A 24358-nucleotide genomic window follows, 5' to 3' on the forward strand; every position below is an offset into this window, starting at 1 on the left:
AACCTGAGGTTTCCTTAAAAAAAAAAACAAAAAAAAACATGAACTTTGAAATGAAATGACAGATGTAAACATCAAATTGAAAGTCAGCATGGCTGTCAGCAGTAATGACGTCAAAAATTTGAACTAACCAATGATCACAATGATGATAGTGACTACAGACAAAGATGGAAAAAAAAATCTTCCTATAGAAATGACCACATCTAAATTTAAGGAGTTTTTTTTCACACAGTAGAACAAATTAATACACAGATGGACAATGCCAAAATTTTGCGACACAAGAAAGGATAAATTGCATTTGTGACTTTTTCAATTTTTTTAATTACCGGAATCTATACATTTATTATATTTAGTAGGTCATTGAGTGATATCACTACTTTGTCAGCTATCCCATTTTGTTCTATAGACAATGAACAAATGTAACCTATGGTTTACTATCACATTTACTTGAAGGTACAAATCTAAATGAAGATTATGGTCTACTATCACATTTATTTGAAGATACAAATCTAATTGAAGATTACTACTTTTATAGATCTATTGATTAAAAGCGTTGTTAGTATACAAGAAAAAAGCTGTATGTATATGTTGCTTTGTTTGAGGATGCTCGGTACTTAGTATGTCAATTTTAACTAAATATTCTTTGAATACAATGGTTTCTAAATAAACAATTTTTTTTTCCAAAAAAAAAATTTCTTTTGGGAATATCCTTGACTATTTTTTAATTTTATTAATTTTATGGGAAATTTACTATTTGTTTAAACCACTAACAGCCTTGACCTTTATGATTATTATTATTACTTTACACTTTACATTAACTGTTGTGAGCTAATATAGTAATAAAGACAATATATATCTGTAAAAAAAATTGATACGCAAAGTTTGAACAATTTCTGAACAATGTTCACCTTAATTGTTTTGAAAACGGAACCTATGTTTTTGTCTTATGTGTTTTGGGCAATGTAATCTTCTACAGAATACAACAAGATTACAAAGAGAGTTTGTGTTACACAAACTCAGAGGCGGCTCCCGTCGAAGTCGGATCCCTGTCGGATCTGCATATTCGCAAATAATATTCAAGAGGTGATTTAATTTTGATGGTCAAAAGTAATAATGTTTCAAAGATTCATTAGCCGTAAATTTAAATTAAATAAAAAAAAGTAGATTAGTTTTAGTATATTAAAACATTGCAATATTGATCAAAACGTTTGGAAATGAAAATCTACACTTTTTTTTTACACTTTAAGTTTAGAAATTGAAATTCTACATCTTAATCTAGTCTATTTTAGTTTTAACTAGATCTAGAAATTGTAGATCAAGACTCTAAAATAATTTTAATTAGAATATAAATCCAGATATAGATATACTGTAATAAAAATCTAGATCTAGTTTAAAAAATCTAGATTAGATCTAAATCAAGATATCATTCCTTTTTTAAACGCGAGTCACATAACGAGGCTTAATAAACATTACTATACCGAGTTATTTTTTCATTTCATTTAAAGAATTCATTCCATATGACGTCAAAGGAAAAAAAAACACTACATCACACGGCTTAGTTAGACTAAAATATGTTTTCATCAATACGAGCAATTTTCGAGGGTTAATAGACATCGGTGCACCGAGTGCGTTCTTTTAGCATTACATTTAAAGAGTAATTCATGTGACGTCAAAGAAAAAAAATTCCATTACCTCACAATAGGCTAGTAGCGGTACCATAAAAAATGTCTTTATTTACACGAGATATTTAACAAGGGTTCATAGACATTGGTGCACTGAGTTCTAATAGAATTTATTTAAAGAGGATCAAAGCCGCATTGTTTTTGCGTTTTGTCTGTCAGTCGGTCTGTCCGTCATCTTGATATAAAAAAACAACAGCTAAAAGTTATTAAAAATTGATTAACCTTTATTTTACGTTTCAAAACATTGCAATAATTTTTAGGCATGAACACAATTGAAAAGTTTATATAATAGATTGTTCTGTATAAATAGTAAAAGAAAAAGAGAATTTCAGATAAATGTAATACCGTTAATTAATTTTTTTGGATGGTCTCGTATAAAAATTAGATGTACTACAGCCATGTGGAGAGATTTTCATACCTTACTTTGGTGTTTGGATTCTGTTTTCCTTGAAAATCGGAACATAATATTAACGATAATTAGATTTTTTAATGTTTTAGGTAGAAAGTTAAATGTACTGTAAGAGAATAGTGAGTTAAAATATTTTTCATAAAAATCCATAAAAACATTATTTCGTAAATGAGAAGATTATTTGTTTATTAATTAGAAGATTGAGTTCAAACAATTATTTGGCGTTAGTAGATTTTTTTAAAAATTCGGAAATTTCTGGCGACGATTTGTAAGAAACAAAATCCGGAACTTTCTTTATCGATTACAAAACTTCTATGTTATGTTTCAGCAAGAAAATTAAATGTCTAAAAAGTAATGTTCAGTAATCAATTCTAGTAAATTACTTTTTTTTTAAGCCCTGAACAACCTATTGTCGATATTTTTAAAATTTGTTTAAAGATGAAAATACGGAACAATTTGATATTGATAACCAAATTATAGTGACACATTGTCAAATAATATAAGTGTAATATTAGTAAATTATGCGATTTCAAACAATGATTAGGCATAATTCATGTTTTATAAAACAATATCCGGAACATTTTTACACTTAATGAAATATAAGTCAGTATAGAGATTTTGATTTAGCATTAATATGCTATTTACATAAAAAACGGAACAACATATTATTGATAATGTGTTTTTGCAACGTTTAAACATGGAAATTGAATGTAATATAAATTAGAAGAGCAAACAAACATTTGTTGGGGTTGATTAGTTTTGCACAAAAAAATCCGGAACAATCAATTTTTAGATAATTAAAGCTATTGAGATGTTACGGGAGGAAAATTAAAGGGTAAATCAGATTTTCAATAGCTTTTAGAGTTCTAGTTTTTTTTAATCTAATCGTGACGGACAGACCGACCAACAAACATAACGCACAAAAATAATCTTCTTTTAGTCGGATGGGGGCACTAAAGAAAAAATAAATAAAATCTGATTTTTTAAAAAAGTTTAAGGAATTGGTTTAGCACCACCTGGTCATGTAGCGACGTTACGCTACTGCACGAAAATCGCTGCATAAAAAGTCCATTAAAAAAAATGTGCGTGATATTTACATACAAAATGCATTATTAGCCTTTATAAACAAACAGAAATGTTTTCTTTTAATTTTAGCAGCTAGTTGACCAGAAAAAACATCTTTAACTATTATTTATATTTGTTGTAAACATTTCCTGTACATTTTAAAAATATATTTGACTTAGTGATACTGAAAATACACAAAAATTGCCCATCTTTGTTAGCATATTGTAACATTGCCTCCCTTACATTTACGTAATTGTTTTAGAATTGGTGTATTTTTATGAAAAAATCGCTTGCATAATTAATTTTTTAAATTAAACGGTTTGCTTTTAGAAAACCAAAAGTAGCCGTTGCACCTAAACTTTTCAAGCCGCATTTAATGATGAAATAATATTTTTCATATCTCTTCTAGTTTTCGAGATCTGAGTGTGACAGATGGACAGACGGACAGACGGACATTTGGCACAAACCTAATAGCGGCTTTTTCCCCTTACGGGGGCCGCTAAAAAACAAACTTGAACTCATTGGGCTACTAAATACATATATTAATTATACACCTCAACTGAACTCTGATTGGATCGGGTCAATCGCCTAAGTAGGATGACTCCATTAAGTGATTGAGTACTAGCCTCACGCAGCTGGGCGACAACAGGAGGACATTCCTGGACACATTTTCCTGGTTAATACCTGAGACTGACTTTATACAACATTCAACTGACATACACTAGAGTCACTAGAGGAAGTTTCAAACTATTGCATGTTTGTATAATTCTGGATACAGAACTTTTGTCTTTGGCAGTAACCAAAGAATTTGACTTTCGAAATACAAGGTCTTCGTTGGTTAAAAATATTCCAAGTGGATTAGAATGACACCGTCAGTAAAATCTCTAAACTTAGAGACACTTCAAGACAGAAGAAGAAAAAGAAGCTTTAATACATAAAACAGTAAACCATAACTTACAAAAACAAAAACAAAACCTAATGAAATACTTCTAAAGACACAAAGATAAACTCCCATCTCTTAGTCCATACGCTAGAACTAATTCGTACAAGTCCTCCTTCCCAAGTGTCAGGAATGAGTTCTGGTCAGCCTGGGTCTCCTGTTTACTGTAGAGGAGAAAAGGGGGGGGGGGGCAATTCAGGTTGTTGACTTCAAAAATGTTATTGTTTTGGATTGTTTTACTTTGTGATATGTTTTTTTTTAATGGAATGTAACTCATAATAAAGCAGTGTGGTTTTGTTCCTAGTCCAGGACAGTTGGACGTTTGATTATAGAGTTGAAGTGTAGACTCTAATTATTTTCTGTGTAGTCATTATTCAGTCTATGGGATATTAAGCTGTTATATTTTAATTGATACTGGATATTTCATTTGTCAGAACTGAGCCTGTTTATATTATATTACAGTGTATGTAATAAACATGTTATATGTCTGTGAACTGGCATTCTGAATCTTTATTCTGTCGTTATATGTGTCGTTACGGTATTGCCCAGGACTTGGGTACATTTAGTAATGAACATTGAAGTAGACATACGTATATTAGAGAAGAAAAAGAGCATTGACACCATGTGCTATCAGAGAATGGAATAGGTTGCCTGAATCATGAAAGCCAACTACTTAGCAGAGTTTAATTCATTGATTGACATGCATGACTAGATTTAATCATGAAAGGCGTAGGACGTAATTATATCTTTTGTTTGTTAGTTGGAAGTAACGTTCTGTCAGCTGCCCCTAGAGTTGCCACGAAGACTTCATAAGTCATCAACTGCGGTGGGTATCTGTCATTGAACGATATGAATGCTCACATGAACTATATACGATTTCTGATAATGTTGAATGCTCGACTGTGTTGTAAATCCAAATTCATGTAAAAGCTAAATACGTATTTGCTATGTGTATTTTCTACAGTTTTGTTCTGTTACGTATTTGCTATGTGTATTTTCTACAGTTTTGTTCTGTTACGTATTTGCTATGTGTATTTTCTATAATTTTGTTCTGTTACGTATTTGCTATGTGTATTTTCTACAGTTTTGTTCAGTTACGTATTTGCTATGTGTATTTTCTATAATTTTGTTCTGTTACGTATTTGCTATGTGTATTTTCTACAATTCTGTTCTGTTACGTATTTGCTATGTGTATTTTCTACAATTCTGTCCTGTTACGTATTTGCTATGTGTATTTTCTACAATTTTGTTCTGTTACGTATTTGCTATGTGTATTTTCTACAATTTTGTTCTGTTACATATTTGCTATGGGTATTTTCTACAATATTGTTCTGTTACGTATTTGCTATGGGTATTTTCTACAATTTTGTTCTGTTACGTATTTGCTATGGGTATTTTCTACAATTTTGTTCTGTTACGTATTTGCTATGGGTATTTTCTACAATTTTGTTCTGTTACGTATTTGCTATGGGTATTTTCTACAATTCTTTGTGTCACGGAAACATATGTGTATTTTCTACAGTTTTGTTCTGTTACGTATTTGCTATGTGTATTTTCTACAGTTTTGTTCTGTTACGTATTTGCTATGTGTATTTTCTACAGTTTTGTTCTGTTACGTATTTGCTATGTGTATTTTCTACAGTTTTGTTCAGTTACGTATTTGCTATGTGTATTTTCTATAATTTTGTTCTGTTACGTATTTGCTATGTGTATTTTCTACAATTCTGTTCTGTTACGTATTTGCTATGTGTATTTTCTACAATTCTGTCCTGTTACGTATTTGCTATGTGTATTTTCTACAATTTTGTTCTGTTACGTATTTGCTATGTGTATTTTCTACAATTTTGTTCTGTTACATATTTGCTATGGGTATTTTCTACAATATTGTTCTGTTACGTATTTGCTATGGGTATTTTCTACTATTTTGTTCTGTTACGTATTTGCTATGGGTATTTTCTACAATTTTGTTCTGTTACGTATTTGCTATGTGTATTTTCTACAATTTTGTTCTGTTACATATTTGCTATGGGTATTTTCTACAATATTGTTCTGTTACATATTTGCTATGGGTATTTTCTACAATATTGTTCTGTTACGTATTTGCTATGGGTATTTTCTACTATTTTGTTCTGTTACGTATTTGCTATGGGTATTTTCTACTATTTTGTTCTGTTACGTATTTGCTATGGGTATTTTCTACAATTTTGTTCTGTTACGTATTTGCTATGTGTATTTTCTACAATTTTGTTCTGTTACATATTTGCTATGGGTATTTTCTACAATATTGTTCTGTTACGTATTTGCTATGGGTATTTTCTACAATTTTGTTCTGTTACGTATTTGCTATGGGTATTTTCTACAATTTTGTTCTGTTACGTATTTGCTATGGGTATTTTCTACAATTTTGTTCTGTTACGTATTTGCTATGGGTATTTTCTACAATTCTTTGTGTCACGGAAACATATGTGTATTTTCTACAGTTTTGTTCTGTTACGTATTTGCTATGTGTATTTTCTACAGTTTTGTTCTGTTACGTATTTGCTATGTGTATTTTCTACAGTTTTGTTCTGTTACGTATTTGCTATGTGTATTTTCTACAGTTTTGTTCAGTTACGTATTTGCTATGTGTATTTTCTATAATTTTGTTCTGTTACGTATTTGCTATGTGTATTTTCTACAATTCTGTTCTGTTACGTATTTGCTATGTGTATTTTCTACAATTCTGTCCTGTTACGTATTTGCTATGTGTATTTTCTACAATTTTGTTCTGTTACGTATTTGCTATGTGTATTTTCTACAATTTTGTTCTGTTACATATTTGCTATGGGTATTTTCTACAATATTGTTCTGTTACGTATTTGCTATGGGTATTTTCTACTATTTTGTTCTGTTACGTATTTGCTATGGGTATTTTCTACAATTTTGTTCTGTTACGTATTTGCTATGTGTATTTTCTACAATTCTGTTCTGTTACGTATTTGCTATGTGTATTTTCTACAATTCTGTCCTGTTACGTATTTGCTATGTGTATTTTCTACAATTTTGTTCTGTTACGTATTTGCTATGTGTATTTTCTACTATTTTGTTCTGTTACGTATTTGCTATGGGTATTTTCTACTATTTTGTTCTGTTACGTATTTGCTATGGGTATTTTCTACAATTTTGTTCTGTTACGTATTTGCTATGGGTATTTTCTACAATTTTGTTCTGTTACGTATTTGCTATGTGTATTTTCTACAATTTGGTTCTGTTACGTATTTGCTATGTGTATTTTCTACAATTTTGTTCTGTTACATATTTGCTATGGGTATTTTCTACAATATTGTTCTGTTACGTATTTGCTATGGGTATTTTCTACTATTTTGTTCTGTTACGTATTTGCTATGGGTATTTTCTACAATTTTGTTCTGTTACATATTTGCTATGGGTATTTTCTACAATATTGTTCTGTTACATATTTGCTATGGGTATTTTCTACAATATTGTTCTGTTACGTATTTGCTATGGGTATTTTCTACTATTTTGTTCTGTTACGTATTTGCTATGGGTATTTTCTACTATTTTGTTCTGTTACGTATTTGCTATGGGTATTTTCTACAATTTTGTTCTGTTACGTATTTGCTATGGGTATTTTCTACAATTTTGTTCTGTTACGTATTTGCTATGTGTATTTTCTACAATTCTTTGTGTCACGGAAACATATGTGTTCGTGTTTTCCTTGAGTTTGAACAATACAGAACAACATTTAATGTACATAAACGTAATTATCATTGAAAGTTCTCTGCACAACGAACGTTAGAAACATTACAAAGCGATCTCGGTTAGATTGTTAAGTATTCCCGTCAACGTCCCTCCAGAGCAGCTATTCAGCTCCGGACTTCATCGTCAAAGTCGTTTACATAGCACTTTGCTATTCTCAAGAGGAGCCCAATCAACAGTGTTTATGTACGGAGCTAAGTACAAACTTTAGGTAACCTGGGCTTGTTGGCGCGTCCAGGCGACGAGGTCTCCCGCCCTGTGTGAGCAAACACACTCACGCTCATGTGGGCACTGGGGACTGTTCACCTCCTCATCTACGCCAGTCGGGGCGGGGGAGAGAAATAAAACAAAAGGTCAGAGCCTCAAAAAAAAAAAAGAAACTTCAACAAGTTTATGATTCAAGGGGAGGCGACCACCACTGCAGTTATCGTCCAAAAGTTGTATTCTCTACTTTTCCTTAAACCTTCAAGCCCCCCCCCAGGTCTCACCTTCCCCCATCCCCCCTCCCGACTCGGCTCGACACCTTGATGGAGAAAGGGGGGGGGGGAAGACGTTTGGATACAGTAATTGTAAGCAGAACCGAAAGAAATCTCTGACACATGTAGCAAAACACACTCCTGTGTACCCCTGTCTGCTCAAACACACGTGTGCATCGAGATCAATATATATATATATATATATGTATATACATTTACATTATAAGATAAGAAGATAATTTATATTTATTTAATTTTTATCTATTTATAAATATCTATGCTTGGTACAGGCTCATAACCACACCCAAAGCTCCAAGTTTAGAAACCTTCACTCCGTCCGGGGGCGGGGGAGGTGGAGGTGCGCCAATAATTATTTGTACCTTAATATTTTGTTCCGCGTTAAAAAGTGTTTAACTGATGTTTGTTTTGTTTACCCTATATGGTTGTTAGTTTCCATAGATATATCGATCTCTTTCTTTATAGTAAAAAAACAACAACATGCAAATAGGACATTTTTATTATCCTCTACAGCTGAAATTTCGCACGTAAACTGCGAGACAACATATTCCATTAGACAACATATTCCATTAGAATGAGCGAATCTTTTGCGACGTCCGGTCAGCATATAAACTCAAGGAACGAGTGCCCTAGTGGGTAAGGACTTCTCTGTTGGTGACATGCATGCTATTCTTAGGATTCTTCACAGCCAAGGCAGCTAAGCCACGTTTAGTTTCTTTTCAACTTGTATGGATGCATTGAAAGCTCTGAGAATATCTTACATTGCACTAAGCCACATGAGCCCAGGTAAAACTTTGCTCTGTTGGTTTTGCCTCCTTCAGACGTAACGACTATGGTTTATCTCGCAGAAAACTTTTCAATGTGACTGTGGAACCCTTTTTTAGCGAGACACTCCCGTCCACAATTATCGCAGGTTAACTAGACTTCTCTTTGGTGGTAGAGGAGTCAGCCACTTTGCTTTGTATCTCTATCAAGTCAGGACTCGACTACCTGAGTAGTTGTAAACTTCACTGCTCATGGGAATACATTTCAAATGTTGCACGCATTTCGAAACAATGTTCTAACGATTTTGGCAAAGACCGTCATGTTACGTCCTGATACGTCCTGTTACGTCCTGTTACGTAGTCCTTGTCGAAACTCCCCCACCCCTTTTTTTTTATTCCTTTCCCCCTCCCCTCCCCCTTTTTTTTTTTTTCCTTTTTTTTTCTTGCATTCTCGTGTCAGACTTGCCAAAACAAAGAAGCAAAGTCCAATGTATGTTTTAATAAAACAATTCTCTGTTTCTGATTATCAACAGGGAGGAATATAGGTTGATGTGGGGATGTGAGTTGGGAGCAAAGGGTAACCACTCCGCTTTTTTTTTTTTAAACTTAGATTTGCGTTAGTAAAGAAACAATCATTCACAACTTGGCTGGGAGAACAAGGGGAAACAATCCAACGAGACTGTAAGTCTGAACAATATTTGTAAGACTTTGAGTCAAGTGTTACGTGCCCCTGACCATTGTTACCATTCACTTCCTTTCTATGTTGAAATCTAAAGTACATGCACCGAGTCTTGTTGAATACATCAATGTCAACCATCTAATATCTTAACACCAAGTGTATTTTCGAGATCTAATAGTTGAAAATGTGATGTTATGTTTTCTGAACTATAAGCCCAATATAGTTGTGAATAAGCCAACCTCATCAATCGTGAAAACAACACCTTTTTATTAGTGGAACCCAAAAGGGGAATGGCCGCTATTAGTCTTGTGTCTGCCCGTCTGTCCCGTTTAGACCGAAAAAAAAAAACCCCACTAGAAAAGGATATCATGATATTTTAGATCATTCAAAGTTCTGATGCAACATCTATTCTTTTCATATTTTTAGAAATTTTTTATCTTTTAAATTAACTATGCAAGCAGTTTTCCATAGCAATACTTCATTTTTACAAGTATTTACTATTAATAGTAAATAATAATAACAATAATAATAACAGAAGGGACCATATTAGTAAGAATGGTAAAAGGTTTGCTCACGTTATTTCTCCCACACCCAATGTCAGATCAAGCTGAAATTTGGCACAATTATTTCATTTATCTAACAACACAAGAATCAATAAAAACAAATTAACCAATTAGTTTATTAACTATTGGTAATTAATTATTGCGTTTTTTATTGAACAAGGAAGAGAAAGTTTACTTGATGGGTGTGATTTAGTTGAATTAGTCCCCTTTATAGGTCGAAGCTTTAAATTGAAACAAACAATATATAACTATACAATCTTCTTTGTTGGTCGAGGCTTTAAAGTAGGTTTGAAATAAACAATAGATAAATATACAATAGTCTGTTTTCATAAGCACTTCATTAGCAGAGTGGTTAGTGTATCGGTTTCAGGAGGCTTGAGCCATAAGCTCAAATTCACGTCTTTCCCCCTCTCCATTATTTTTTATAGACTTTTTTAAAATCCCGGTAACATTCACCCAGATACCACCCCCCCTCCTTTCTTTCCCCTCCCCTTTTACCAACAGGTCCAGACAAGGGATTGGATCAGAGCGTACGAGGAAGCTTAAAACAGGACGTTGTGATAAACAAAAACAATTGGTAAAAATATTTATACTTGCAAAGATTGATTATTGTTTGTTTACATCTATTACACATTTATTGCATTACTGATTCCGGTTACGTTAAAAAAACAACAACAATGTATTACGAGTGTATTTGTATTTTTTTTAAATATTTTTTTTGTTTTTTAAGCTTTAAAATTATTTACAAACTGGCCATAACATTCATACATGTAGACATCTTATGAGAACTTTTCAGCAGTACTCTAGATGTCCCTAATTATAATTAAATAGGGGATCCCTTCCATACTCTTTCTCCCACTATACCATTCTCTCACTATACCATTCTCTCACTATACCTTTCTCTCTTCTCCTTCTCCCTCACTCTCATTGTCTCCTCTTCATCTTTCCCTCTTTCTCGTTCACGAATTTATCGGTATAAGATTTGTCTTGTTTTTTTTTTTTCAAACCTTTCCAAATGCTAATTATTTTCACTAATGTGAAATATTAAATGGACAAATCAGAATTTCGCCTTTGCTTCTTCCAATGGTCACTGTAAGCTGTTTTTCTAGTTTATTGCTTCAATTGTCTTGGAACATCCACATTGACCTCTCTTTAATTGATGTCTGCTTCAAGTCACCTGGTAGGTCAATAAGCCTGGAATCTAAATCTCAATCATTCCGTTCCAAACTCTCCCACGCCTGGCCACTGTATTTCGACATTTTGAGAAGGCGACAACTCTGCGCACCACCACAAACCAAAATGCAACAACGACCACCAGATGGACAAAAGTATCAGACAATCCAAGAGAGGCAGTCATTGGCTTTACACAACTAAGGCCTGGTCGTCGTGGAAAAAAAAAAAACATGCCAGGGACATTACTCACGCCCTCATGTGGCCTCTCAGGTGGTTTGACTTACCACTGGCTAAGAGTTATCTGCTCATGTGGGAAACTTTCGTTAAAAAAAAACCTCGTTGACCACTAGCTAGCTGGCCACGATGTATGAGAAGCTGACATTTCGTCCAGCTCTGAGGGGTAAAGGTCTCTATGCTAATTTCTACTTTCCCACAGAAACTGTGTGTTGATGTTGTTCTAATTGTCTGTTTACAATGTGTTCTTCATCTTGTAAGCTGTGGTCAAATCTAATGCTAGCCTCAGACTGGAGCCACATCTACCTACTGTACACTTGCAACGTCTCTGTCTCGTAGATATATCTTCATGCTTTAGAGAGCGTTGCTTTATCTTTAATTCAAGTTCAATGCTATTCGGAACTAAGTAGAGAATTAACGAAAAGAATTATTCCGAATTTCTTTAAAAAAAAAATTCTGTCTCCAAAATAAGTGAGCAAAAAAATAAAAAATAATAAATTCTGTCTCCAAAATAAGTGAGCAAAAATGTAAAAAAAAAATAAATTCTGTCTCCAAAAAAGTGAGCAAAAATGTAAAAAAAAATAAATTCTGTCTCCAAAAAAGTGAGCAAAAATTTAAAAAAAAATAAATTCTGTCTCCAAAAAAGTGAGCAAAAATTTAAAAAAAAAATTAATTCTGTCTCCAAAAAAAAGTGAGCAAAAATGTAAAAAAAAAAAAATTCTGTCTCCAAAAAAGTGAGCAAAAATTTAAAAAAAAAAAATTCTGTCTCCAAAAAAAAGTGAGCAAAAATGTAAAAAAAAAAAATTCTGTCTCCAAAAAAAGTGAGCAAAAATTAAAAAAAAAATAAATTCTGTCTCCAAAAAAAAGTGAGCAAAAATGTAAAAAAAAAAAAATTCTGTCTCCAAAAAAAGTGAGCAAAAATTAAAAAAAAAATAAATTCTGTCTCCAAAAAAAGTGAGCAAAAATAAAAAAAAAAAGGTGGATGGCCCAAATCTAGTTTGGATCACTTCTTTAAAACAAATCATAAATTAGATCTCTACACAATATCTTTCTTCATTTTGTTCAATTAATCCTATAATTCCTTAATGAGTATTTCTATAATTAAACCAGCCAGACTTTGGTAGTAAGACACTTTGTACTTCACTCTGCTGACGGCTGACACTTTGTTAACAATAGGAAAAATGAGGCGGGAATTGGATGGCATATATCTTAATACGTATGATGATATAGAACGGAATTGAACGTAGGATTTGTTGATTCTTTAAATACAGGTCTGTGACGTGGCAACAAGCTATTGGTCTTAACTGCTCATATGTTGCGACGTTGCTAGTCATTGTTAATGCTTATTATGACGAATGGTCTTGGCTCCACAGGCAACTTAGTAGATAGATCTGCTTCGATATTTTATTTTCGTGCCTTACTAATTGGTACTTTATACGTAGGTAGTGCCTTACTAAATGGTAGGCCTACTTTATACGTAGGTAGTGCCTTACTAATTGGTACTTTATACGTAGGTAGTGCCTTACTAAATGGTAGGCCTACTTTATACGTAGGTAGTGCCTTACTAATTGGTACTTTATACGTAGGTAGTGCCTTACTAAATGGTAGGCCTACTTTATACGTAGGTAGTGCCTTACTAAATGGTAGGCCTACTTTATACGTAGGTAGTGCCTTACTAATTGGTACTTTATACGTAGGTAGTGCCTTACTAATTGGTACTTTATACGTAGGTAGTGCCTTACTAATTGGTACTTTATACATAGGTAGTGCCTTACTAATTGGTACTTTATACGTAGGTAGTGCCTTACTAATTGGTACTTTATAGGCCTACGTAGAGTCATACTAAATTGTGCTTTGTTGTTAAACAAATATATCTGCAATGTTTAATGTTGTTTTTTTTCCTTTGTTTTACATAAAATAAAAGTAATTTCTTGAATACAATCTTGGCAGAACTAAAGTACAATACCCCTTTCAGACCTTTAATGGATAACGAGCAGTGTGTCATGACCAACCAAGACCAACTGCCTTTACTTTCCAAACAAAGTCAGATACCCATTAGAGTTAGTTGAACTCGGGGGCGCCCTAAGAATCTCGAAATTCAAAATCCCACTATTCACCGAGATGCGAACACAGCACCACAGGTTCAAAAGCCGACCGCTTGACCACTCAGCCACCGCCCCCTAGGCAGAACTATGCCAGTGATATTAAGTAGCTTCACCTTCATCTATCCCTTACTCTTTTAAACCGTTGAGGCACCACACGAGATCTGTTTACCGCCTTTCTTCATTCCTCTCTGTCTTTTGCCTTGAATAGAATTTCATTTAATGACAAGCCTGTCCATTCTTTTATGTTGTCTTCCCATCGCTTTCTCTGTCTACTCTTCTTTTTCCTGGTACTGTTCCTTGAAGGAGGGTCTTTGCATGCCCCGAAGACCGTGTAATGCGGCCATAGAGTTTAAGTTTGCGTCTTCTTGTTACTACTGGTGCAGACAGCTTTGTCTCTGCTAAACACAACACAGGAGTGTGCCAGCTCAATGAAAGTAGCAAGTCAATGGACAGATATTTATAGACTTGACGTTTTAGATGCGTTGACGAGAAATTCATATAAAGTCGGAATCGAAAGGGCAGTAACCGGTGGATTCTTCATTTTGACAGATATATATTCTAGGAGATTAAAGGTTCGTAAAAAAATGTAAAAAAAAAAATGACTCCATCTTATAAACTGGTTTAGGACATTGTGGATTTCTTCAGCGGTTCCCAACTATAGTGACATAGAACAAGTCACAGCAATTGTAGATTTTCTTACCCCATTCCCCCCTCCTCCTTCAGTCGTTCCAAACCCAGCTGCGAGCGTTTACACATGCCTATGACGTAGAGACTGGAGAGAGGCTAGTTCCGGTTGGATTTCTAACCTATTGTTGCCACGGTACGCCTGTAGTAAAGTTGTATCAACAGAATCTGGCCCTAGACAGAGGTGTCCTTTCGTTAATCCTCCCCACTGCAGTAAGGCGGAACATCTCAACCCTCTGCAAGAAGAACAATGTGGGAAAAAAGGGTGTGTGTGTGTGGGTGGGGGGGGGGAATTACTTAACTCAGGCTGCCCTCAAGCTACGTTCGGACTTCGTACCAAAGGGAGGTAAACGCTGCTGAGAACAATAGGGTGGAAACATTTCCGATCAGATTTGATCCTCAAGTGGTCAGCTAAAAAAGAAGAAACAAGATTGACCACGGGTCATTCTTAAGGAGAGGCATTATTGTTAAACGAATTCTATTAGCTACGGATAAGAGATGAGAGGTTTTCAAAATGTTATACACTTGTATATAGTATGACAGAGTAATAGCAGCGGCTTGTTATAGATTGCATATCTGTTCACTTAGTATTTGGCATTAGGACTGCAGGATACTCCTGTATCAGGACTGCAGGATACTCCTGTATCAGGACTGCAGGATAAACCTGTGTCACCATCGCATCATCCTCTTCCTGTATATGTTAAAAAAAATTACCCAGATAAGATTTATTATTTAATGTAGATCTACTTTTACGGCGGAGTGATACAATCGTGTTGATATCACACGAACAAAAGCCTTATTGGTTCCTTTAGCGCATTCCGATAGCACGACCTCACATTAGAAACAAACAAAAAAATGAAAAGGCATTAGGAAAAAGACAGCAAAGAACTAATAGGAAATGGTATTTATAAAGAACAAAATAAGGAAAGAAGAAAACCTCATACATTAGAACGAAATATAGTTCTGAGATTGGGGGGGGGGGCGCTGTGGCTGAGTGGTAAAGTGCTTGGCTTCCGAACCGGGGTACAGGGCTCGAATCCTGTTGAAGACTGATTTGTATCTAGCTCTAATGGGTACCTCACATTAGTTGGGGAAAAGTAAAGGCGGGTTGTCGTTGTGCTGGCCACATGACACCCTCGTTAACCGTAGGCCACAGAAACAGATGACCTTTAGATTACAAGGTCTGAGAGGGGAACTTTATGACAGGGGCCTCTTTGTTTACATTTTACTTTTGTCTGCTCAGATCGTTTTTATAATAACGTCTTATTTTCAACCATTTCTTTGTGTTATAAGCTGAATATAACTACTTTAACCTTTAGGCAGGTCCGGCCTTAGATAATTTGAGGTCCTAGGCGAAGTGAATTTGTCGGCCCCAAAGGAAATAAGAGTCCAGAAAAATAATGAAAAAAAAAAAACATAAAAAAAAAATACTACACAATTTTTTTTTAAAACTGGTCAGGCAAGTGTACTCTAAGAATAACATTGGTGACAAGTTTAGATATCTCTTCTCTTTAAAAAATAGTCTAAGAGTCCTATGCGGGGCCCCCACCAATCGAAGGCCCTAGGTGACTGCCTAGTTTGCCTCTCAATGCCTAAGGCCGGCCCTACTTTACGTTAAAAAGTGAAACACAATGTTAAAAAAAAAACAACAACAACAGACTCTTGACTCGTTCAGCATAAGGTACGTTTTCTTTTTATTATTTAAAAAAAATAGTTTCTTTCGTTTCTTTATAATAATGTTCCGTTGTGTTTTACAATGTTTTGTTTTCATTCACAGGAACTGAACCAATTTAAAGTAATATCATTGCAGACGATAATATTACTGCGCATACCCAACACCCCACCTCCCTACACATTGAAGGATAAATGTGTATAAAACAAAAACAAAAACAAAAAAAGTGAGAATTATATTCTAGAATGGATGTTGCTAGTAGAACAAATAGTCTGCACAAAATAGGAGATTTCGGACACTAATTATTTTGTAGACTTTAACAAATTGAAAAATATTTTCAGAAAGTTGAAATATATACATTTATACTCAGATTTACACTATCAATTTTAAAATGTATTTTCACAATTTAGAAATTAATTGTATCCACGAGTAACACTTATATATAACTGTAATGTACTATCTTCGTGTGTTTAAAAAACACTATTTGCAGAAAATATTAGACATCAGAACTTGATATGTTTGTTGATGAAGTTAATAATTGTATCCCAGAGGTCCACACTCCAGGTCCACCACAACGCGCTTACAAGTGGGACATCTCTCGGGTTGTTTGGATTGATCGTTCAAGTCTGCTCTGTTTTGGCGCATGTCCGCGTTGGTCTCGACGGCTGGGCAGATGTCTCTACGGGGAATGGGCCAATCAAAACACCGTGATGTCAGTCTGAAATGGATTGTATCATGATTTTTTGTTTTCATAGGCAGCTAATTTAAATGTCTTACGACTAAGTACCCTATAGAGTACACTTAACTACACTGTTCTATAAGTATCAAAAGCTTAAGCGAGTTACATCAAAAATTATTTTTTTTTAATGAAAAAATTATATGGTATGATTTCTCTTGCTCCGAAAAAAAAAATCCAAACGAAGCGAATGTATAAATCTACTCAAAGTTTCTACAATTCTATTGATACATCCAGATTTAGAAGACGGTGCGAAAAATGTTCATGAACGTCCATTGTTTTTTATTGAACTCTTTAAATGAAGAGAACGGGAACACTAGACACATTGATTAGAAATATATTTTAAAAATACCATATCTCCTTTATATATCTTAAAGATTGTTTTTTTTTCTCTCAATAACTAATAAATGTTAGATTTAAAAAAAACGAAAAACTTTTATCCCCCCCCCCGGGCCAAGAAAAATGCTGGTTAAGCGAATTTATACCTCTAATTCACTTTATAATATTCTAATGATAGGCCTTTACATCTAGACTTGGAAGATGATGCGCAAAATGTTCCTGAACATGAATGTATCCAACACTTGAATGATGTAATGTTCCTGAACATGAATGTATCCAACACTTGAATGATGTAATGTTCCTGGACATGAATGTATCCAACACTTGAATGATGTAATGTTCCTGAACATGAATGTATCCAACACTTGAATGATGTAATGTTCCTGAACATGAATGTATCCAACACTTGAATGATGCAATGTTCCTGAACATGAATGTATCCAACACTTGAATGATGTAATGTTCCTGAACATGAATGTATCCAACACTTGAATGATGTAATGTTCCTGGACATGAATGTATCCAACACTTGAATGATGTAATGTTCCTGAACATGAATGTATCCAACACTTGAATGATGTAATGTTCCTGAACATGAATGTATCCAACACTTGAATGATGTAATGTTCCTGAACATGAATGTATCCAACACTTGAATGGTGCAATGTTCCTGAACATGAATGTATCCAACACTTGAATGATGTAATGTTCCTGAACATGAATGTATCCAACACTTGAATGATGTAATGTTCCTGGACATGAATGTATCCAACACTTGAATGGTGCAATGCCTACATGCGGAAATAGCCGAAGACGTGCAAGATATTTTCTCATTCTCTCGCCAAACTTAAATTGAGTTTATTTGTATATACATTAGAACGCAAATAGGGTTATACAGAATTCAATGGACATCTATCAAGTCCTGCTATTTTACAATGAATATTCAAAAGTAAGAATTTAAAGCTGCTCGACAAGCAAACACATTTTGTTTCTGCACAGGTTAAATATGTCATCGAGGCTGTTTAAAAGCAGGCTGAGTGGAAAAGCGCTTGTCTTTCGGGTCCCATTTCAAATCCGGGTTAAGACTGGGATTTTAAATTTTGAAATCTTTAGAGCGCATCTGAGTCCACCCAGCTCTAATGGGTACCTGATATTGGTTGGGGCAAAATAAAGGAGGCAGGTCATTGTGCTGGCCACGCGACACCCTCGTTAACCGTAGGCCACAGAAACAGGTGACCTTTATATCATCAGCCCTATAGATTGCAAGGTCTGAAAGGGGAACTTTATTTATTTACAAGCAACATCAGTCTCATCTCTACCCTAAAACTGTCTGTTCAAACATAACTACTTTGGTTCTAGGTTATAGCCTAAATTATCCAGTACATGAACAGTGAGAATCCACTATTTGTATTTCTAGTTCAGTGATACATAGTCGAAATAAACACTGACCTAAAATTGTTATTCTTGCATTAAGGTAGCGGTGTCAATTATTAGTAACGAATGAAATTATGTCTTTAAAAAAATGTGACGGAATGTAGGCTTACTTACTAGACATAAACAAAATATTGATACAAAATCTACTGCCACACATTGAGATATCGTTAAGATTTGAGCTTTTTTTTTTTTAAAGTTGGCAAATAGTGAATTTTCAATTTAGCGTCCTTAACATTGTTAAGTTTATCTTGAAAATGGCCAATAAAAATGTACATTTACTGTAGATCTAGTACCTTGAGTAAATACTTTACTTAACACTGACAAGACTTATTAGACACCTGGACTTAACGGTCAATCGAACACTTTTCTCTATGAGGGACTGGTCAGTGTTTACGTTGTTTTTAAGTTGTTTACATAGAAGTCATCCACACACAGAACGAAATATCTTTAGATGCGCGGGAGGGAAAAGTGACGTCACACCATGTATAAGGAGGAGATAAATCTGTGGACAGAATGTTGTTCAACACACAATGCGAGCTGAGCGTTTTATTGACAAACTTGTTGCCCTTGTTTCTGTTAGGGACAAGAAGTGAATCTGTTGTGGGTTTCTGTTCCAAGACGATTGTGTTTACAAGTACAGTGCAGGGATTCAAAAGGTTTGACACTTCCTACGGTTAGAGGGGAGTTTGTCTGTCCCAGGGCAGAATTGATTGTATCTATCGCTTGAGAGGGGGGTGGGTAGGACCACAATCATTTTGGTCACATGGTACTACGTCATTTATTTTTTCAGTACTAAAAAAAGGGGGGATGGGGAGGATTCATTCTCCTTACGTTTTAAAGGGCATTACGATTTATAGGGCAGATGATGTGTAGCTTCTCTTTTTGTATGGCGGACAGTTAACGATGGTATTATGTTACCAGCACAACGGCCAATCGCTTTTACTTTCTTCAACTAAGTCAGGTACCCATATCAGAGCTGTGTGAAATCAGGAGCGTCCTCCAAATCCCGAAGTTAAGAATCGCAGCCTTCACCGAGATTCGCAAATGAGTCCCCTCAGTTAGAAGTCAAGCGCTTTACCGCTCAGCACAAGCGATTTCGTCCTTGCCTGTTACATCCCGAAGGGGCGGGGCACGGGTTGGGGCACTCCGGTGGACATGGTGCGCAGCAGTAAGCCTGCCTGCATGAAGCTTCGGATGGACAGGGACCCACGTCATCCACACCGTATCTGTACTTAGAGTTGCACACCTGTGGGTCTCCCTGGCAACGTCCTTGACCTGAGTGACAAAACAAAAGGAAGAAAGTATTCGTTCAAATAGTCACGAGAAACTACACGATCATAACTGTAAGCATCACACAGAAACATTATTCGTTCACTTCATCCCGGGCAATGCTTCTCAGTCTCAACGTGACGCCCAAGTTAAAACAAGCGTTAGGGGAGATGATTGGCCCAATAGGGAAACAATACAAGACTCTCGTTGTGGTGCTTACGAACTTGTCCATTGCACTGGTGAGGATGTAAGAGTCCAAATATTCATGTCAAGATCCAAACAACGTCCCGTTATGACGGATCACCACACGACCGCTGTAGGAAAGAGAAGGAAAATAAAGTGGTTTCCGAGGAGCGCTCAGTCTTCGGCCTCGCCTTTATCCCAGAGTATCTCGGAATACGGCCTGGAAACATAGGTCTAACAAGTTGCATCTGCTAAGATCCCTTTTAGACAGATCAATTGTTCAAACAGGAAGACGGTGGGAAGATTTCGTTGGCCAAGAGTTTCAAGAGTCCTAGACTCAACTCATAGCTCACCATCAGACATAACACAGTGACCTATATCTTAGGGTTTGTAATGAAAGTACTTGGTACTACAGTTTTATAATACTAGAGATAATTTTCAAATTGTGAACAATTTTAGCTAAACAATCGTGCAAATAACAGGCTAGATAACGAGGGATAAATTAGTTTCGACTTTAACACAATCGGTCGACAGTCAGAAGTGCAAACCTCAATATGGAAAAAAAATATTATTATAAGCAGTCTAACCCAGGAATCTATTTAGAAAGAAGATAAAAAGTCCATAGGACAAATCCTCTTAAATCATGAATCAGAATGGGCACGTTACAAATCCAACAAAAACAAACACAGACTTTGCTAATAACTGCCTGGTTGTTGTCTCGATGGTCCCAGGTCCGAACCCTGCCCGCCACAAGTTTGAAACAAGTAAAACATAAAAAAAAGATTGACCGTTTGTTATGCCAAATAACTGTGATGTCGGCTCGATTCCCTTAAAAACGGCAGCATCAAGATCATACTATGGTGGCGTACAATGGGAACGATGCACTGTGTACGCAGGCTGAATGTTCAACGCAGTGTGAATGCTGACCGCAGGTTAAATGCTCAACGCAAGTTAAATGCTGATAGCAGGTTTAATGCTGACAGCAGGTTAAAAGCTGGCCGAAGGTTAAATGCTGATCACAGCTTAAATGCTGACCGCAGGTTAAATGCTGACCGCAGGTTAAATGTATTTCGTATTTATTGTGTTACTACTAAACCAACTCTACTTGTGTTGCGTCTGTCCCTCTTCTTACCTCCACAGCGTGGCTGTTGAAGATTCCTCCGCCACGGCTCGGACACCGGCCAGCTTACATCATTTCTGGGAGGTCGTGATGACATAGCTGCCTTCTCTAACACAGTCAGTGGTTTTTGCTGTCAGAAAGAAACAATCTGATTGGTTTATTAGGAACTCACGTTCGCGAATTAAAAAAATAAATTAATTAAATATAATTCTTTTTCATTAGTTTCATTCTTTGCTGGCGATCTCTTATTTTCCATTTTGACCGCCTCGCCTTCTTTCATTTAGTAATACGCCTTGTTGAATGTTACCAAAAAGTAGTTCGGTCTTGGAGTGGTGCTCATCATAAACGAGCAATCCTTTAAGCGCTATAAATCAAATTAAAAATGGTTAATTGGGAGTGTGGGCGAGGTGCATTAACCGTTTCGGGCTTGGCTACCTAACAAGGCGGCTCGAGTTTTAAAACTCCAAAATATAGACAAAGAATTTTACATTGGGATTAGAGTCGAGCTGAGTTGCGCTTGCTGAACACCCAAAGGCATCACGGAGACTTTCTCACAGGAACCCATTCCAGCCACATGTCCACTACAGTGGATGGAGAAGAGCGTTCTGAGCTCAAGCATGAAAGCAGTGGCGTTACTATGGATTTTGCAGGCTGGGGGGGGGGGCGCTTGACCTCTTTAGGGGCCCCTGCATTTTTGACATTCGACATCTTGAGATAATGGCGTAATATTTAATTTTAAAAACAAATTTCGAACACTCACTTGGACCCCCCCCTCCCCCACCTTAGCTACGCCACTGCACGAAAGACCCGCTTTACAAGTGTGACTTTTTTTTTTTGTAAAAAAAATATGTATAGATTTAAACCAAGCATGCAATAAATTTTGAACAATTTACATCGATAATTTTTAGAAGATTTGTTTAAAACTGATACAAATAATAGAAGAATCATTGAACACGTGCCAGTGATTCACCGACCTGTTGAATGATTGGCCAACACATACTAGCCAAGGAATCTGATTGGTGGGGCGCATCACGATGGTAGTGACAATGTTCAAACGCCTGATGCATGATGGACGAATCACTTTCTGGAAAGACTCGTTACAAAGTATAACATTCGGCTCAAACAACATGCGCCTACATAGAGAAAAAAATACATTTAACTGTAATGTTGTGTATGGATCAAGCCACACATGAGAGCAATGCTATTTTTAGATATGGAAAAACAAAAATCAAAAGTGCAATATAACTGTGTCTCTCTAAAGCCTAAATACACACATAGATATAATTAGCTTTAGATACTGCTAAAAATTTCTAATAGATTATAGACTATATGTTACATACCTAGATCAAAATTCTAGATCTAAGCTTTATGTTATTAATATTCGATCTAGGTATCTAGATATATAGCTTTCATATAGGTCTAGGCCTTGTCTGTTTGAAACTTTGTAGCAGACTTTCCTTCAGATACGAAGATTAGATCTAGTACCTACTACTAGTAGCTCTACGTGCTAGCCTGTACCTCCTCCAGGACGACTTGGGAGGCCAGCGGGCAGGGTTGGAATTCTGGACATTGGTTATGACGATCCGAAGACCGAAGCGCATACCAGACGACATGGCAGCCATCCAGTTTAGCTTAGATCTAGACTATATATATATATATCTATATCTATAAAGTTATTATTTTAGAATTTTGAGTAATCTAGACTAGATCTATTCAAGAATACTACTACTTAGGACACTTAGGTCTATGGTTTCATAAATTGTTAAGTAAAACCTTTTTGTTGTATAGTTTTGGTATTGGCAGTTGGCTATCACTATTCACTATCACATAAAACAAAACAAAAAGGTGTACGCTAAGATCTAGAATCTACTAGATCTAGATCTATATAGATCCGCTCTGTTATCAGCAGCAGACGCATTGGTTGGCTTGGTCACGTTCATAGGATTCCAACTTCCACTAGTATGCATACAGTAGTAGAAAGAAGGGGGAAAGTACAACGGCGCCTGGTGATCACAGATGCCCAACCTGTGGCCGCAGTTGCGTATCAAGGATTGACCTCTTTAGTTACACAAGAAGTTGCGAAGGGAAAAAAACGGCTCTCGAGACGTAAAATGCCACAGACAGATAGGTACTTGAGTGAGATAATAGATCTAGATTCTAGATTCTAGATCTAAATAAGATCAAAAGAGAAAGTGTTTCAAAAACTCACCTTAAAGCTGACAAGATGTCTGTACTTCCGTTTATTTACGAGTTTTTGTGTGATAAGTTTTGATGTATTACGTCAGCAGTAGTATGTCTACAACAATTTAGCTTCAAGAGTTTATGTAAGCGATATTGGAGATTTTCAGACAGGGCAGAATCAAACAAACTATAAATAGCTCGCTTTTTGGTGTATTCGGTGTACAAAATAAAGGAATGTGTTGATACGTTATATTTATTTAAAGAGGTCAACAATCATTTTCTCATCTCTCTCCATTTGTAGGACAAAATAATTTCAACATGGAAGAAGCATTAGACGTTCCCTCTATGAATTAAAAGTTATTTTTAAAAAATACAAACGGTCAACTAACTAGCGGTAGTGAAAGATAAAAGGTAATGGATTATGGCTCAATAGCCATTCCTTTGGATAGATCATCTGTGTGGATAGGGGAGAACTGCTGTGTGGGCGACTTCGTTCCGACCATAGCCAATGCCCAGGCATCTCATTTGTATGAGATAATACATAGTCATTTCGCAACTGAAGCAGGCCATATATATATAAAGCTCAATTCTATTTTATCTAGTTCAACTTAGAAATGACTCAAGTTTGGGTTGTAGTCTGGACACTCAATGGACTCTTAAAGTGCTTTAAATGGGTGCTCTGTTCTCAGTCATATTTCTTCAGACACTCCAGTCTAAGGCAATCCACGTGTGAGTAACACAGTAGTCTACGTTTTGGCGTTGTCCAGACAGTTATTTTTCTGATGATCACTTTCTGCGTGCCCTGAACTAGCCAGCGTGCTCTGGGCATGTCTGTGTGACCTGATCTGTGTTCTGAACTTTGCCAGGTTGCCCTAA

General features: G+C 35.6%; 1 protein-coding gene across 2 annotated transcripts; it reads right to left on the reverse strand.

The window, feature by feature from the left end:
* Window positions 1-16210: 16210 nt before the first annotated feature.
* On the reverse strand, window positions 16211-23618 carry LOC106064282 (uncharacterized). 2 transcript variants are annotated; one of them, XM_013222775.2, is made up of 5 exons: window positions 23511-23618; window positions 22276-22434; window positions 21314-21431; window positions 19836-20004; window positions 16211-16938 (listed from the first exon to the last, which is right to left on the reverse strand). In XM_013222775.2, the coding sequence occupies exons 2-5, from the start codon at window positions 22366-22368 to the stop codon at window positions 16752-16754; spliced, it is 567 nt and encodes a 188-aa protein (XP_013078229.2). In that variant the 5' UTR covers window positions 22369-22434; window positions 23511-23618; the 3' UTR covers window positions 16211-16751. The 2 variants fall into 2 exon arrangements, with proteins under 2 accessions (XP_013078229.2, XP_055892847.1); XM_056036872.1 differs by lacking the exon at window positions 23511-23618 and adding an exon at window positions 23075-23096.
* Window positions 23619-24358: the final 740 nt, after the last annotated feature.

Source organism: Biomphalaria glabrata, chromosome 7 (genome assembly GCF_947242115.1).
Source record: "Biomphalaria glabrata chromosome 7, xgBioGlab47.1, whole genome shotgun sequence".
Classification (NCBI taxonomy): Eukaryota; Metazoa; Mollusca; class Gastropoda; family Planorbidae; genus Biomphalaria; species Biomphalaria glabrata.

Bases quoted from the DNA above. Each gene is read 5' to 3' on its own strand.
- LOC106064282 (XM_013222775.2), bottom strand. From the start codon at position 22,368: ATGCATCAGGCGTTTGAACATTGTCACTACCATCGTGATGCGCCCCAC. The intron at 20,005-21,313 runs GTAAGAAGAGGG...TTTGTCACTCAG, and splicing joins TCAACAGCCACGCTGTGGAG to GTCAAGGACGTTGCCAGGGA. The intron at 16,939-19,835 runs GCAAGGACGAAA...AATCCATTTCAG, and splicing joins GCCCCTTCGGGATGTAACAG to ACTGACATCACGGTGTTTTG.